At 31.5% G+C, this 18,392-nt stretch overlaps 2 protein-coding genes across 2 annotated transcripts; both read left to right on the top strand.

Annotated features, from left to right (window-relative positions):
• The first annotated feature begins 6,753 nt into the window (after positions 1-6,753).
• Positions 6,754-9,769, top strand: TUB6 (beta-6 tubulin). The gene is made up of 4 exons (XM_088219180.1): positions 6,754-6,894; positions 7,120-7,523; positions 7,875-8,144; positions 8,787-9,769. The coding sequence occupies exons 2-4, from the start codon at positions 7,130-7,132 to the stop codon at positions 9,461-9,463; spliced, it is 1,341 nt and encodes a 446-aa protein (XP_088075306.1). The 5' UTR covers positions 6,754-6,894; positions 7,120-7,129; the 3' UTR covers positions 9,464-9,769.
• Positions 9,770-14,890: 5,121 nt separating this feature from the next.
• ENODL18 (early nodulin-like protein 18) lies at positions 14,891-18,392 on the top strand. Its single transcript, XM_022055812.2, has 2 exons — positions 14,891-15,251; positions 17,768-18,392. The coding sequence occupies exons 1-2, from the start codon at positions 14,984-14,986 to the stop codon at positions 18,265-18,267; spliced, it is 768 nt and encodes a 255-aa protein (XP_021911504.1). The 5' UTR covers positions 14,891-14,983; the 3' UTR covers positions 18,268-18,392.

The raw sequence follows: 18,392 nt of genomic DNA, 5'->3' as shown, positions 1-18,392 counted from the left end.
AGAGTAAAAAGACTAGAAAGAAAAAATAAAAAAAAATAAAAAAAAAATAATAATAAAAATAAAAATATAATAATTAAATAAATTTCTATCAGGTAGGAAACGACGTCGTTTTAGAGAGGGGAAAAACGACGTCGTTTTGAAAGAAAGAAAAACGACGTCGTTTTGGGATGAAGGAAAACGACGTCGTTTTGGGGTAGGTTGGCAGAGTATAAAGGGAGGTCGGGAAAGGGAGAAGAAAAAGAGAAAAGAAAAAAAGAAAGAAAAGGAAAAAGAGAAAAAAGAGAAAAGGAGGGAAGGAGGGCAGCGGAGACGAAGAAGAAGAGGAAAGTTCCAGAAGGAGAGAGGAGAGAGTCGGGGCGGAGGGGAGCGAGAAGGGAGAGGGAAGGAGGCCGTGGACGGACGACGCGACCGGTAGGAAGAAGGAAGATGGAAACGGGAGGTACGGTGAAAATTTGAGCTGTTTGGTGTGGTGTGTGTGTGTAGAGAATTTTGTTGCAGGTTGCGGCGTCGGCAATGGCGCGACGGGGTGGAGCAGTGAAGGTAGGCCGTACGCGTGGGGTTGTCCCGCGCGCTCACGGAGGTGACCGGGGGAGGAATTGAAGGTGTGGCGGTGTTGGAGGCGTGTGGGGAACCATGGGGAAGGATGGGGGTGGTGCGGGTAGAACAGAGTGAGGAGGATGTGAGAGGACAATCTAGGGGGCGCGGGTGGGATAAAAACTCGAGAGGACAGAAGAGGTGTGTGCGTGGTGTGTGCGTGGGTGGGGATGTGGAGGGAGCCGCTAATAGGCGGCGATGTGTTTCCCAGAAATGCACGGTGGTGAGGGCGTGTGTGTGGCGTGAAACGGTGCAAGCTGAGAGGTTAATCGCCCTAGGTAGGCAAAAGTGTATAGGAAACGGGAGGAGGCAGGAGGATGGGGGAGGTAGCGGGTAGGGGGCAGTAGGAGAGGGAAGGGGGCTGGAAGGTACGGCAGAGGGGACTAGGAAACAGGATTTGAGGGGGATTGGATGAGAGAAGAGGAGTAATGTGGTCAGTAGGAGTTAGCAAGTTAGAGCGCTTGGGACTAGCATGGTATAAGGGGAGATGGGAGCATGCGGTTGGGATGGGAGATTTGGAGGCCGTTGGTGGGGGCGGGTTGAGTCGCCGAGGGGATATGTGTGTGGGTGTGGCCTAGCAAGGTCGAGAGGGGTAGGAGGGTGTATGAGTCACGGATGGTGGTGACGGGAGGTGGAAATGTTTGTGTGTGTGCATGGCCCAACGAGGTCGAGAGTTGGAGGAGTGAGTATAAGTCGCCGATGTTGGTGAAGCGAGATGATGGTATTTTTGTGTGTGTGTGTGGCCTCTTTAGGTCGAGAGTTGGAGGAGTGAGTATAAGTCGCCGATGTTGGTGACGCGAGATGATGGTATTCGTGTGTGTGTGTGGCCTCTTTAGGTCGAGAGGTGGAGGAGTGAGTATGAGTCGCCGATGTTGGTGACGCGGAATAATGGTGTTTGTGTGTGTGCGTGGCCTATTAGGTCGAGAGGTGGAGATATGGGTATGAGTCGCCGATATTGGTGACGTGGAATGAAGGTGGTTGTGTGTGTGTGTGTGTAGCATCGTGAGGTCGGGAGATGGGGGAAGAGTGTATGAGTCTCCGATGTTGGTGACGGGAGTTAATGGATGATTGTTGGGTGGGTGTGGTTGTTTGGTCGTGCTATTTCCTTGGAATAGGACCTTGATGATTAGTGTAGGGAGGGGGTTATGAGTTGTTTGGGGTTGGGTAGGATAAATGCATATAGACATTTCTGGGAATTCTTGTCACTGCATATTGCACTTACAACTTGATTTTTATCGTATTGAGTTATGTGAACTCACTTCTCATCATTCACAGGTGGAGTAAGAACGGAATTGGGATCCGAGCGGCTGGTAACGGAGCCCCGTCGGTAGTGCCATAGGGCACAAGTTTTGTTTGTGATTTAAAGTAGTTTGAAAGGATGGTTTAGTCTGGATATTGAATATCTAGGAATGTTTGATATTGTATTACTATGTGTTGTAGAGGTAGAGATGTATGTACAATTGATTTGGAACAAGGAAGGTGGACAAGTTTCTCTTGTGCATGGTTGGAATAATATGGATTTCGGTATTGTGTTGTATGAGTGCTTTATCGTATACCGTTAAGAAAAAAAAAAAAGGGTGTTACAGATCTCAACCTTTCGATCGCATCTGAGGAGGAAGCGAATTTAGGTCGTTCATAGCGATTTGATTTTGACCGTCCGATTGCGTTTAATGAATAAATGAATTTGAACCGTTCATTACGATTTAATCTCGACCGTCCGATCGCATTTAAATGGAGAGAAAATCTGGGTCGTCCACGCATGCGAGATCGATCCTAGGTTGTTTGATCACGAGATACGCGGATCACCCGCGTGGCATCCTACATAACACCGACGTCAGCGTGCCTTGCCATGCGGCATGCTCCGGTTCGTCGGAGTTACTAACGAAACGGTCCTATGTGACAAAATTTTTCTTAGTTGCATTCTGACCCTCAATTTTTTATTTTTTTTCAAAAACACCCAGCGAACCCAAATTTTTACTTATTTTTTTTTAAATTATTTTTAATTTTATCTTTAACCTATTTTTTTATAAATTACAAAAATTAAAGTAAATTAATTTAAAAATAAATTTTTTTTATATTTAAAATGTTAAAAATTAATATCAGGCCAAATTTCGGGAATAAGCATTACATAATAAACTTGTAATTTTTACATATTTTGTTTAAAAATTTACATGTAAGTTATATTTATAATAAATTCAGTTTTTTTTTATTAAAAACATCTTAAAATTCACACCTATATTATTTTTTGAATAAATTCACAAATTTTAATAATAAATCTACGGACAAATTACCAAATTATTTTCTAAAATTTTGCACTTATTGCAATATAATTTTAATTTTTTTTATTATAATTTGATCCTTGATACTTTATATTTGGTTTATATTAGGTTAAGACATCCAATTTCATTTTATTTTTAATACAAAAAATTAAAATAATCTATTTATGTTTAAATGTGATAAAAAAATAACTCAAAAAATAATTTTAATTATTCAATTAAATTAATAAATTAAAAAAATTAATCTATTATAATTATTAATTTAATTAATTAATGTTATTATTTGAATTACTTTTTAAAACATTCAAACATAATATAATAATTTTAATTTTTTCTATTATGAAATTTTTTATAAAAAAAAAATTAATTGTTTCGAACTTTTAAAAAAATTATGAATTAAATTATAATAAAAATTTATTATTAATTAAATTCTAATAAATATCAACTTTTGTCCATACCAACTCCTTTCATCTAATAAGTAATAATAAATAAGCCATCCAAAGTCATCAAGATAGATATAGTGTCACATATTTTGCTCATATTCTAAGCAAAATTTCTTCATTAATAAATTTCTTGATGTTGTTACATCATTTCAATTCAATTATTGACAAGCAATGTAGTGTAAAGTAAAAAGGACCTTTCAATGGTGAGTGATAACAATCATTCATCTAAATACAAATAATTCCACCACCAAATTTCCAACTTACCCAAAATAATATAATTATATATATATATATAAGATCATATTTCAAAACAATTTTATAAATGATGTACTTTTTTTTTTTTGCAAATTTATGTTTGAATTACTTAAAAAATCACGTAAAATATTAAGATAACAAAAAATCGGATATATAAAATTTAACGTGAAATCAGAATAACGTATTTTTAAAATAGATTGAATTTGGAGTTTATAGGTTCAATTTCATTTAGGATTTTTTATAAACTCAATTTTTATTATTTTATGTAGATAACTCATGTTGTTTGTTAAAATATATTTGGATTTAGAGATAAATTTCGTACGAAAATTGAGTTTGTTCTGAATATAATTTGAGAAAATATTTCAAAACCTATTTTTGTACGAGATTAAGTTATAAATAAATTTAAAAATATAACAAAATTAATTTGTAAATTAACATTTAAGATAATACATCAAGTTATAATTTCACTCAAATATAAACAATTTTCATACAGCCTATCAAAGTTCTAATTCTAAATGGATTAAAACTATATAAGAATATATATTCTTAAATTATTATACCAAACAAAATTTACTTTAGGGAATTAATATTCTTTAACATCTTGTATCTTTATGTTCATTCATACATGTTAATGTTTGAGAGTGAATATAAATTTGAGCCTTATCATAATGATGTAGTTTGGAAGCTAGCTACCTACCCATACGGCGTATTTAATATATTAATATATTTTAAAAGTAAATTGTTTTTATTTTTATTTTTTAATAAATTACTTTGAATTTTAACTCTTCTGATATTATAAGATAATAAGTTTAATTAATATTTGAACTAAATTATAGCAAATTATGGAAAAAAAATATAAAATATAAGGGATCAAAATGAAATTCATCTTGTTTTTTAAAACATTAATTTATATATTTAATTAATTATATGATATATAACATTGATAATCATACAAACTTGTAATGATGTTGAATTAAATCAAACAAATAAATGTTATAAAAAAAAAGGAAGATTTTGATTTTCATGTCTTGCAAACAAGTAGAGGGAGCTATCAAGGTGGTCCCTTACCAATAATACTCCAACTCTTTGTGCTCAAATTCACATGCTATGTCTCACAATTTCACATGGCCCCATCTTTCACTTCACAATTTTGTTTGTAAGATCTGTTTTTGTAATTATAAAACAGAAAATAAAAATTTTGATTAAGACAATAGAATTTAATTTGATCGGATTTATATTTTTTGAATTTTGAATTTTAATTTAATTATTTGTTATAATTTTAAATATTACTGTTAATTAATTGTACAATATAATTGAATTATGTTATGTGTTAATAAATCATATGGGCTTATACGTGGGTTATTGTGCATAAAAAGTTATCAAATTTAATCGGACTAATTTAAAGTGATATGCTACACTTAAAATTATTTTGAACCTTAATGTATTAAATTAAAGTGTGAGTTTTATTTTATGTGCGAAAATCATAAACATAATTTTGTTATTTTATAATGGATAAAATTAGAAATAACGAAAACTTAATTATATAAATAGACTGTTATGATTCTCAAATCACTTGTATAATTTTTTTTTTCTATTATGTTATCCATCACCAGAAACAGAGAGAACGTAAGAATTCTAAAAGATTACATATTGATTTGGAAGATTTATGCACAAATTTTTTTCGTTATGAATTCAGACTTGCGTTCATTTTTAGAGTCAATTACTTTGACTTGATATGAGTATGTTTTAGTTTCAGATTTAATTTATTTTTAATTCCTATATATTTAACACATTAAATTATTATATAAATTAGAAGATAATTAAGTATGTTGATATTGGGTATACCTACAAGAACTAACATGCCATAGAAAGATTATTTAAAAAAAAAATACATAGGATCCCATAATTAAGGAATATTAACAATTAATTAATTTTTAAAACAAAAATATTAATCTAAATACTAAACCATTAAAAAAAAAAACTACTCATCAATGCAATCCAAACCTTACAAGGAAGATACAAATGCTAAATTGAAAATGTAGCATTGACTATTGTATATATATATATATTTTTTTGTTTTTCCAAAACTTCTGGATTTTTTTTAAAATTAAAAATAATATCATAATTTCAAATTAATTATTCTTAAATAATTAAAAAAGTAAAGACCTATTATTCGTATTTATTACTAAAATATATTAAATTATATAAAAATTCTTAAAATTTTAGTATAATTATGATTATATCTATAATTTTTTTAAAATAAGTACTTGTATAAAAGTGTTTGCAAATGAGACGACTATTTACATTATGAGGCGGTCTTTTGATAAATGGAGACACCCTCAGAAAATTCGTGATAGAGCAAGCGTGCAAGGGTATAACATTTCGTCAAACTCTGCATGGACTGCACCACTACCTGGTGTCTAGAAATGCAACATGAACAATACAATATTTGACTAGGGTCTGAGGAGGGATTTAGTGCATTTGTTCAAAATTCTACAGGTAGAGTGCTGACGCTTTTTTCCAACAGATTAAATGGGTGTCAGTCCCCCTACCTAACAAAGTTGTTAGGCTGCTGCAATGCATTGCAATACATACTCTCTCATCTTTTCAGACCGGACATTATGAAAGTAGATGTACAGTTGGTGAAGAGTGGCTTTGACGGTGAACGAGAAAGACTACTCTGAGTTTCAATTCGTTATTAACGATTGCAAATCGATTTTAGTCAGTCGTATCAATGAATTATAAATTGGGTTCGAAGACAGTGTAATGTGGTAGCTCACGACATTGTACGAGTTTCATGTGATCTCCGTGTTGGTGTATTGATTTCTTAAGTGATAATGCATTGATTATTTTTTTAAAAAATATATATAATAAACTTTTTTGTAATATAAAATTTTTAAATAAATATTAAAAAAACCAAAATTTTTAACAGAACACTTTGCGATTTTTTTATATGACTTCTTTTGGCTTGGAAGAAATATGGCATTTTAGGTCCGATATTTCGAAAGCTAAAATATCCAAACAACAAAAACGCCGTTAGCACCGTTCAAACCTCCACCATCAAACGCCGTTAACTGAAAACGGAGGGAAATTGTTCCAGCCGTTCGATCTCAAAAACCCCTCTCTCTCTCTCTCTCTCTCTCTCTCTCTCTCTCTAACCGTTATATAAACCCCGTCCTTAAAGCGGAGACTCTTCACCCACTCACTCACTCACTTACTCTCTCAGTCATTCTATCCGCCAATCGAGCAATTCACGTGCTCGATCGCCGGCAGAGTTGCTGATCTCTAAAGTTTCACCTCCGATCTTCGGATTTCTTACGTTATCGGTAAGTTTGATTATCAGATCTGAGTCTACTCTGTTTGGTTTAAGAGAAACGATAGGAAAATCAATCAATTGCCTATAGAAGTTTCGTGGTTGATGTTCTTCTTGCTTTGCGATTGTAGTTTTTGTGAGGTTTTTTATGCCTAAATCTACTTGACTACTATATTTATCATCCAATTCTTTGTTTATCCCTTTGATTTGGGTTATGATCACTGTGTTTCACTTCCAGATAAACGAAAATGAGGGAAATCCTTCACGTTCAAGGTGGACAATGTGGGAACCAGATCGGATCTAAGTTCTGGGAAGTAGTTTGCGATGAGCATGGAATTGACCCTACGGGAAGATACACTGGGAACTCCGATCTGCAATTGGAGCGAGTGAATGTGTATTATAACGAGGCTTCTTGTGGACGGTTTGTGCCTCGTGCTGTGCTTATGGATCTCGAGCCTGGGACTATGGACAGTGTGAGGACAGGCCCTTATGGCCAAATCTTCAGGCCTGACAACTTCGTTTTTGGCCAATCTGGTGCTGGTAATAACTGGGCCAAGGGGCATTATACTGAGGGAGCAGAACTCATCGATGCAGTTCTTGATGTTGTGCGAAAGGAGGCTGAGAACTGTGACTGTCTTCAAGGTATGCAAATCCCAATTCCTTTCTTCTTTTTTTTTTTCTTTAATTCTCATCATTTTATTGTGATTGAAAAAAATTGACTAATCAAAGCGTTGTTTGAACATTATACTGTTACCATTCACTGGAACTTAGGGGATCATGAATTTTTTGAATCAGATGTTTTGTTCATGGAATCATGGGTGTATATGTGGTTGAGTTATTATGGATACCAAATGTTGTTTGTGCTTTCTTTTCTCCATACATCTCTTTCTGAAATCAACTTAGGCCAAAGAATAGAAATGCCCTTTTGGCAGTAATGATAGCTATTTTTGCCAGTTATCTTTAGATTGATTATTATACTTCTTTGTTCCGTAGGATTTCAAGTGTGCCATTCACTTGGTGGAGGAACTGGCTCTGGAATGGGAACTTTGCTGATATCTAAGATCAGGGAGGAGTATCCTGACAGAATGATGCTCACTTTCTCTGTTTTCCCATCACCAAAGGTTTCCGACACAGTTGTTGAGCCATATAATGCCACCCTTTCAGTTCACCAACTTGTTGAGAATGCTGATGAGTGCATGGTGCTTGATAATGAGGCCTTATATGATATTTGTTTCAGGACTCTTAAGTTAACTACTCCAAGCTGTAAGTCTTCTATCTACTTCTACGGAGACACTAGTTCTTTATCATAGTTTTTTAATACTTCCTGTGAATTTAAACTACTCACATGCATGCTAGTTGGTGTACACTTTGGACTGTATTTAAGTTCAAAATCAGATTTGTGGAGATATTATTTGTTCTTTGCATGTCTAACTATTGCCTGTATATTTTTTGGGGGATATAAATCATAATATGACTATAAACATGTGGAAATGGGTTCTCTAAATTATTGCTGGTTTTCAGGGTTAAATTCTAATATCTGTTTTGGTTGGACATAAGCTATGTGCTGTGAGCAAGATTTGACGTTGAGTTACACATTTTTGTTTAATTGTACTTGTTTCCATACCATAGTTTCAGTTCTGCCAAACAATATTTTACGGAATTTAAAATCCCAGTTCTGCTTACAATCCCAATTGTGTGCTTGATTTTATTTCGTTGTCTGGATTGTTCTGTTTTGAGTAAGTCCCAAAGAAATTTCATGTTATTAAGCTTGACCTTTTTGCAATGGTCAGTTTATACGTTATTGTTTCCATTTCTCAGAAGTCCATGGAGTCTTCAAACATAGTTTGCAATTTCCTTTTTATGACTGTTTGCTGATTTGCTTCACTTGGTGACCATTATTGACAGTTGGTGATCTGAATCACCTTATCTCTGCAACCATGAGTGGGGTCACATGCTGCCTGAGGTTCCCTGGTCAACTTAACTCTGATCTTCGGAAACTTGCAGTCAACCTCATTCCCTTCCCTCGCCTGCATTTCTTTATGGTTGGATTTGCGCCTCTCACCTCTCGTGGGTCTCAGCAGTACCGTGCACTTACTGTTCCTGAACTCACCCAACAGATGTGGGATGCCAAAAATATGATGTGTGCTGCAGATCCACGCCATGGTCGCTACCTTACAGCCTCAGCTATGTTTAGGGGCAAGATGAGCACCAAAGAAGTGGATGAACAAATGATCAATGTTCAAAACAAGAACTCCTCCTACTTTGTGGAGTGGATTCCAAATAACGTTAAGTCCAGTGTTTGTGACATGGCTCCTAAGGGCCTTTCAATGGCATCAACCTTCATAGGTAACTCAACTTCTATTCAGGAGATGTTTAGGCGTGTCAGCGAGCAATTCACTGCTATGTTCAGGAGGAAGGCTTTCCTGCACTGGTATACTGGTGAAGGCATGGACGAGATGGAATTCACCGAGGCTGAAAGCAACATGAACGACCTTGTTTCCGAGTATCAGCAGTACCAGGATGCTGTGGTTGATGATGAGCTTGAGTACGAGGACGAGGAAGAAGGTATTGCTGAATCTTGATGAACGGTGAGAGAATTGTAACCCTCGTGTTTCTTCATTATATGGTGATTCCTATCCGCTGTTCCATTAAGCGCTTTGAATTTGTTCTATATGGTTTGTTGGTGACAAGCTATTTGGTGGAGTCCCTTTAATAGTGAGTTGGAGAAATAGCCAGTTTCCCTTTCAATTTCATTACTTGTATGTTAGGTCTAAACTGAATTTGTTAATCTTTCGCTTTTGCTTATTCTGTTGATGTCTATAATCGAGCTGTGCAATATTATTCGTATCTCTAATAAAAGTATTTGGAGCTATATTCAATTTGATGCATATGATTTCTTTTTTCAAAGTTCATCCTTTCGATTTGGTCTACTTACAGTTTACTCATAAAAAAATGTTACCTATACCAATCGAACCACTGATCAAGATAGGGATCATATATCCGGGCTAACTGGAAGCTAAGTGATCGAGATAGGGATTATATATCCTTACTAACTGAATTGATCCTCAACATATTTTGCTTTTCACTTTTTATCCCCTATATCCATCTTATTACCATGTGTTAAGCTTTTATAATTGGCTATCCATGGAGATTACCAATTGATATTGATTGGTATTCCAGAAGAACATGCATTTATCATCTGCCAAGGCACAGAAGGGGAAGTAGGTTTTGGATGGAGAAATTGCAAATTTAATTTTTTTTTCTATATAATAGCATAAACCATCAATCAAATTATTTTTTTTAAAAAAAGACTTAGTAGGTTTTGCCATTTGGATACAAAAATCCGAGCCTATAAGAGAAAGCTAGAAAAAGCGCGAAAATTCGTTCGAAAATATTTCTACCGTCTTCGCGTACTTTAACCTACGAGACAAGATGAAAAAAAAAATCTATATTACGCATCCGAAACATGATGATTTTGTTTGAATTTTCTAAGATATAATATTGTATCGTAATCATTTAAGATCGTCCATTAATTCAGTTGTTATAATATATTAATTTATTAAATTATTATCAATTTTGTAATAAATTTTAAAATTTAAAGACAAATTTACTAATTTAACTATATGTAATTTATATTGTATCAACATTATCTTTACTTTTTTACAAAATAACATATAAAATTATGTTGAATAACAAATATCCCTCTAAAGTTTTATAAAATAACATATAATCCCCAACGCTCTATGTATAGTATATTTACTTTATACGTTATCCTTCAATTTTTAAGAACGTAAATAAAATAATTTAAAAATTTTAAGATTAACATTTTAGTAAATATAATATTTATTATAATTAATATTATATTTATAAAAATATAATTACAATTTATTGTACTGCCATAACTATGAATTCTTTTAGAAGCTTTGATGAATTTATATTTTATAATATATATATATATATACATATACATATATGGGTTGAGTTCAATACAAAATTTTAAAAGAACATTATTAAATTACTAATTGAATAGGTGACATGCCAATGCGCCGCACCTGCCGAAGATCCCACACCGACAGGCGACATGTGCCTCCACATTTTCTCAATTAACAAAAAAAAAAAATCTAAATAAAAAAAGGAGAGTAACTAATAATTAAAAATATATTTAAAAATATTTTTTTTTATTATTGTATCAATTTTTAATTACGATTTTAACTAAATAATTTGAGCCAATAAATTTATAATTTATCAAAAAATCGTGTAGGAATTTTAAAACAGATCTGAAATTTAAATAATAAATATGCTCATATCAAATTAAATTAATTATATTTGTAATGGAAGCGTAATTTGATTCTTTACCAAAAAAATTTGTATATTCTGTGATATATATTCTAAATTAGCATGTAATATTTTAAATTATTACGTCATCTTTATTTTTAATTATGATATATTACTTTTTAATTGGGTTCAATTAATTTATACATCTAAGTTCATATATTAAATTTAAAATCTAATAAATAATATTTTAAAACATAAAAAAAAGCTGTATTTTATTTTTGCCAGTATTTTTTAATAATTTCTAAATTATATGTATTTTCTTTTTTTCTTAACCTCTGAAATTATTTTGTTTATTCTTTTATCCTAGAAATTCAAAAAAAACTTTTAAAAAAGTTACTAACTATACACGTAATAACTGGATCCGAAAAACCAGTTCTGGATAATTTTTTTTTATTAAATTATTTTATTTTTATTTAATTAAAATTTTGAGGAAAAATAAATTATGAATATGATTGAAAATAATTTTTAAAAAAATATGTGAAAATTTGTGTCCGGAGATATTTTTGAAAGAAAAATTAAAAATACGGGGTCAAAGTATAAAAAAAAAAATTCGGCCACATAGATGATCCAGTCAGCAACCTCGACGAATCAGACAACGCCACGTGTTAAATACGCTGACTTCAGCACCACGCAGGCAATCTGCGTGCCCAGTGATCTGACGGCCCAGGTTTGATCCCGTGCGCGTGAACGATTCAGATTCATTCACTCCTTATGTGCAATCAGACGGACGAGATCAATCGCAATGAATGACCAAGATCAATGTAGAATGGGTATAAATACCTCACGTCACAGGAGAACCCAAACCTTAGCTGCTAGCCCCCGCTGGAGAAGAAGAACCAGATGTCGAAGAATGAGGCCGATCGCCAGCTGTCACCGCACTGAAGCCACCACCAACTGTAAAAAAAGGTAAAATGTTTCTATATCCGCTCTGAATTCGATTTCGAGCATCTTTATGGCCAAATCGGAGTAAGAGTGACGACGGGTGAGCCGAAAATTACGGATAAAGCCTAGTGGAGCCAGCGCGGCTCATTGTGTTCACCATCTTTTTCTATATAGGAGGACCGGCGGAGCTGCCGCACCCGGAGGCCCCCTATCGCCACCGATAGGTTCATTGTTTTGTGATTTTTCGGCCAACCAAAATTTCTTAACGTATTTTTCTATAAGGATATGTTTAAAATCGGTCAAAACCATACAAAATCGGCCAGGCCAAGGTGAACCGCCGCCGTGGACGGCGTAGCCAGCGACGGCGCTGTGCTGGAACCCAAAATTGGCCGAAAAGAGTTTTGTACATAAATTTTTTATTTTAAAGATATTTTTAGGTACGTGACGAGTGTTTTGAATTTCATATAAAAAATTTAAAAAATTCGATACCCGTTAGGAGACGTAGTAGACAACACAATGTCTCAAAACACCGATCCGAGTAAAGATCCCTCACCCTATACTCCGTTATGGTAAATTGAGGTTTAACGATGTATAATTTTATGTTTTGTAAAAATTTAAGAAACTCTAAAAATAATTACAAGTCACTAGTAGAATCGAAACCGATTAGTTCATAATTATCCTGATTTTCTGTTTATTTTTATGTACTGTCATACTTGCTTGTTATCGTATCGTGTATGTTTTAAATTTATAATTTTGACGGCCTTATCGGTTATCTGGTTTATTCGGTTATCTGATTACTCGATCTCCTATTATGATTAGTTATATCATCTGCATAAATGTAGTATAATTAATTTGTAAATATAATATGAGATATTGGTATGCATTTGTTGATTATTTTGCTTGATGAGAATCTTTATATGAAAGACTTACTAGGTACCTAAGGAATTGGCGGACGGGTTCGGTACATAAAAAACCCTAACGTAAACGTCATCTCAGTCGGACGGGGCCTTAAAATCTCATATCGGAAAGGTTTGAGAGATGTGGTACATCCTCATACCGAATGGGGTATCAAGGCGATGGAATGATTGACGCCCATTATCGAATGGGGTATGGGGACGACTGGTTAATTGTTAAAATTGGATATTGGATTCATTAGTAGGGGGGACATCCCTATGGACTGCCAAATGTACCAGTAAGCAAGTAAAAAATGAAAATTATCGTCATTTGTTCTCTTATGTATGAGAATGAAAAGTGATATGAATATGAGTTTTCATAGGTTGTTTTTAGAAAACTCGTTAAGGTATGTATCAAACAAACGTCTTTATGTTAAATGTATATAATTAAAGCAAAAGTTTCATTAGTTATTTTTTTAATTTTTACCAATATTCAATTTTTCGTATTCGTAATTAGTGTGATAATTTTACTAAAGTAGTGTAGCTCACCATTTCATTAACCATTTTATATCAAGAATATTAGAATCTATCCCGATCAGCAAGATGGTTGTAAGTAATTCACCACTCGAACTCCCTTCAAGTGCTATTAAAAGTTATCATAGGATACTTGTTTATTTATTTATTTTTTTAATTACTGTTTGACATTTAGAATGAACATTCTCGTAATTTTATTTGACATTTTAAATTATTGTGTAATGAATGTAAATACAAACTCTATTATTCACTTCTGCATTAAAATTATAAATTCATTTTCTTTAAGATTTCAGATTTTTACAATACAAAAAATGAGAGAAAAATATTAAAGTGTAATTTTATTTTTTAATGCAATGTAATAAATAAATAATTTACACAAAATAGTAGTAAAAACTAATTTTTTGATATAAAAATATAGTGATTGGGTTAAAAATAATTTAAGTTTTTATGTGATATAAAAAAAATGATTTTGTAAAAAAGTCAAATCTAATTAGTTGTATGTCTATAAGATTGATGTGTAAGGTCCTTGTTGTGCATTATTTGTGTACATGAAATTAATTTGTTTGATAATACCAAACCATATGTGGTCCACCTTGACAAGATATGTGAGCTGCTTTCTATTATTTTTCCACATGAATGCATACACACACACATATATATATGTATATGTATATGTATATGTTTTCTTTAAAAAAAAAAACTTTAATAAATTACTTTAATAATTACATATACTAAAAAAAAAAGGTAATAAAAGAGAGATCTCAATACTATCAACAAATAATTCATTAAAACTTTTATATTTTATTTAAAATTAAAATATTTGAATTTTATATAAAATATATGAATTATCATTTTATAAATATATTATGAACTGATAATAATTAATTTATAATATTTAATTAATAATTTAATTTATTAATATATTATTAGTAATCAAGCTAGACAGAACAACCCATAACAATAAGAATATGTATTATGAGTTTAATAATTAATTTATAATATTTAATTTATTTTATTAATATAATATTAAATAAAAATGTATTAAATTTTGATAAATTTATTATATATTTTTTTAAATAAATAATTTATATCTATAATATTTTATTTAAAATTTAATTTATTAATATATTATTAGTCAAATTGGATTGAGTTTGGATAAATCTTGTATATTTTTGTAAGGAACAAACATATACATATACATATATATTAGCTCCATTATAGTAAATTTATACAAGGTTGTACAAATACATCCAACATATAATATATATAAATATATATATATATATATATATATAGAGAGAGAGAGAGAGAGAGAGAGAGAGAGAGAGAGAGTTGCTTTTGGCACCACATGTGTATAAAATCCACACCCAATAAAATCCTCATAACATTTGCAGTGAAAACTGAAAAACAAACTGATCAGAAAAATCAAATCCACAAATATCACAGATCCCAACACTGATGGAACAGAAAACCTACTCCTCCTTCTCTTCCTTCTTCTTCTTCTTCTTCTTCTTCTTCTTCTCCAGTCTCCATCGTCGTCGTCTTCATCATCGTCTTATTCTTCTTATCATCGTCGTCTGTTTCTGCGGATCAATTTCGCCGGTGAAAGCTTATAAAAACTACACCGTTGGCGACTCCCTGGGATGGTTCGATTCGCTAGAGAAGCCCGGCGTGGATTACCAGGAATGGGCCGACGGAAAGCACTTCAGCTTAGGAGATTTTCTCAGTAAGCAAACACTCCTTGATTTTCTCTCCGTTTGAATTTATTTACCAAATTAATAGCTAATTAATTTTAATTAATTAGGGAATTTACACCTTCGTTTTCCCTGGTTTGGATAGATTATATATTTTTGCAATAAATTTAAATTTAAATTACAGAAAATATAAATTTATAGAATTTTACATATAAATAAATTTATAATTTTATAAATCTTTATAATTCATTACTTTAAATTTCGGATAAATATTATTTAAAAAATAATAATTTATATAAAGTTAAAAAAATTAAATTACATAATACTGAAATATCGTAGAGAAATTAATTAAATTTAAACTAAAATCAAAAGAGTTTCCTCTTTTATTTTCTATCTCTTCTAAGTTTCCTCTTTAAGTTTCCATTTCTTTTTAGCTAGTTATATAACCTCTTATCCAAATCCAATTAGTATTTATTTAGGTTAGTTTCCTCTTTGGGTGTTCGTGTAAATCTCAGGTACAATGGTTCAATTTTAGGAAATGGTCAAATTTATATATCAACCTCACATAAAGTACATTGAAGATCTTAAATTATTTCCTAATTATAATAATAAACCAACAAAATTTATTAGTGAATTTAGAATTTCTCTATATATTTTTTTTATAGATAATTACAATAAATATTAATATGAATATAATCACTAAATTAAAATTTATTTTAATAAATTGTGATATATTCAAATAAAATAAATTAAAAAATTTAATATATACTTTATTATAAAAGAATTAATAGAATTTAATTTATTTTATTTTATTTTATTTTATAACTAAGCCAAAAATAGGGAATAGATAGGGGAAGAAACATTGAATGCGAGAGAAAAAGCTTTTAAAAACAGGTGCATGGATCTTTATGTCAACCTATAGTAACTTGACACGTGGTAACATTATTTTTTTGGTTTTCTATTCAGAAAGATAACATGACCGACTATCAATTTTTGAAATATTATCTATTTAAAAAAATTAATATTTTAATTTAATTTAATTAATAATATTTAGATAAATATTTTTTTGTTTATAATTTATTGTATATAATTTTAAATTTTTAAGTGGTATTTAAAAAATTAGATATTTCCGAAAGAAAATAATAAAAAATCCAATAATTTGTAAAAAAAAAAAATCACATGATTCAAGTATTAATAGATTAAAATAAATATGCCAAATAAAATGTTATAAGGTTTGTTAAATTAAATTATAAATATGGTATTTAGGAATACTTTATTTTAGTTCATAAAATATTAAAAAAAACTTTATATTATTTTTTTTTAATGGAATTTCATACTTTCTTTTTCAAATATTCGGAAGAAGAAGATTCCTTCCTTCCTCCATGTGGTTTGTTATGATAAAAGTAAATAATCCTGCAGCTGCTTTCTTCTCAAATTCGAGAAGAAGTAACATGAAACGATCAAACCTTCACCTGCTTCCCCTTCATACCCGGCTGGCACTACATCATTGTTTTGTCGGCAGTATATATATATATATAATATATATATTTTAAATCACAAACAAAATTCTCATTCTCTCCCTGCACTGTAAAGTACATTAATCCTGCCAATTTCATAATATTCTTCCCAACTTTTTAATTTTTAAAATTACAACTCTCAGAATAAATTTCGACCCGACCCGACCCGAGTGATATTGCGGGCGGGCGGGTAGAAAGACTAATTCTTTAGGGCCGGTCACCCGGCATTAGATGGGTCGGGGTCGGGGTCGGGGTCGGGATCGGGCCTGAGTTATCAAAGCGAATGGGGGAGAGCCCGATTAATATGTAGAGTCACTTGTTTTTTTATTTTATTAATATTTTGATTTCTATTATTAGTTTTTGTAATAAATAATTTGTATCGAGTTAAAATGAGTTTGATAAATTTGATCAAGCCCGAACCGAACCAATATAGAATATGTGATTTTTTATTGAATACGTAAAATTTATTAATTTATGAATGTATTATGAATTAATAGTGACTGATTTATAATGTTTGATTCGGTGACCTTATAAGTAATTAAATCTAAATCGAAATAATGTAAAATATAAAATTTTTTATTAAAAATATATAATTTATTATTTTATAAATTTATAATATTTAATTTAATGACGATATTAACAACTAGTATTAATTTAAATTAATATAGAATATGTGATTTTTGTTTATAAAATATATAATTTATTATTTTATGAGTGTATTATAAATTATTAGTAATTCATTTATAATGTTTGATTTAATGAAACTAATGATTTAATTTATTATTGCGTGAATGATGTTATAATAATTTAGTTGTGTTAAATTTGGGTAAATATATTATTATATTTTTTTTAGGTGAAATTGTGAAATTAGGTTTATTAAGTAGAATATGTATAACGGGTTAAAAATATGATCAATATTTTTTAAATTTTTTGATAAAAATGAAATTAAAATAAAAAATGAAATTAAAATAAAAATAAAAGATAAAGAAAAAAGTATGTATAGTAATTTACATGTGTTATATATTCTGCAGTCTTCAACACAGACAACAACCACTCTGTAGTTCAAACCTACAACTTCACCACCTACAAACTCTGCGACGACTACGACGCCCTAGGAAACGACACAATCGACTGGTTAGCGGCGGATCCGTCTGCAATCTCGCCGCAACCGGTGACGGTGGCAGTACCTCTCGTTAAGGAAGGCATGAACTATTTCTTCTCCGGCTACTACGACGGCGAACAATGCGAGTACGGACAGCGTTTCAAGATAAACGTGACTCACGGCCAAGGCCTACCGCAGAGTTTAAAGTCTCCGGCGGAAGAATCGCCGGCTCCGTACAGTCCTCAGGCTGGAGACGACGATGAATCTGCGCCTGATACCATTGTGCCTTCTAACTTCGATCATCCTCGAGATGAAAGCGACGTCGTTCAGGATGATTCTGCTGCTTCTATTTCTTTACGTGTTTTGGATATTACTAGAATAACTGTGCATTGTTTGTTGATTTTGGTAGGACTTGTTTGGTTGTTTTAGCCAACTTATGGTATATAGATATATAGATAAATATATATATATTATTTAAAAAAATCAAATTGGTGTATCTGATTCATGATTTGTTTGTATGTTTAATCATAATAATTTATTATTTTTCTTGTTGA

The sequence above is a fragment of the Carica papaya genome, chromosome 5 (genome assembly GCF_054855325.1).
Source record: "Carica papaya isolate Zhongbai chromosome 5, ASM5485532v1, whole genome shotgun sequence".
Lineage (NCBI taxonomy): Eukaryota > Viridiplantae > Streptophyta > Magnoliopsida > Brassicales > Caricaceae > Carica > Carica papaya.
The sequence above is the reverse complement of the archived record's forward strand: the minus strand, read 5'-3'. Positions and strand labels throughout refer to the sequence as shown.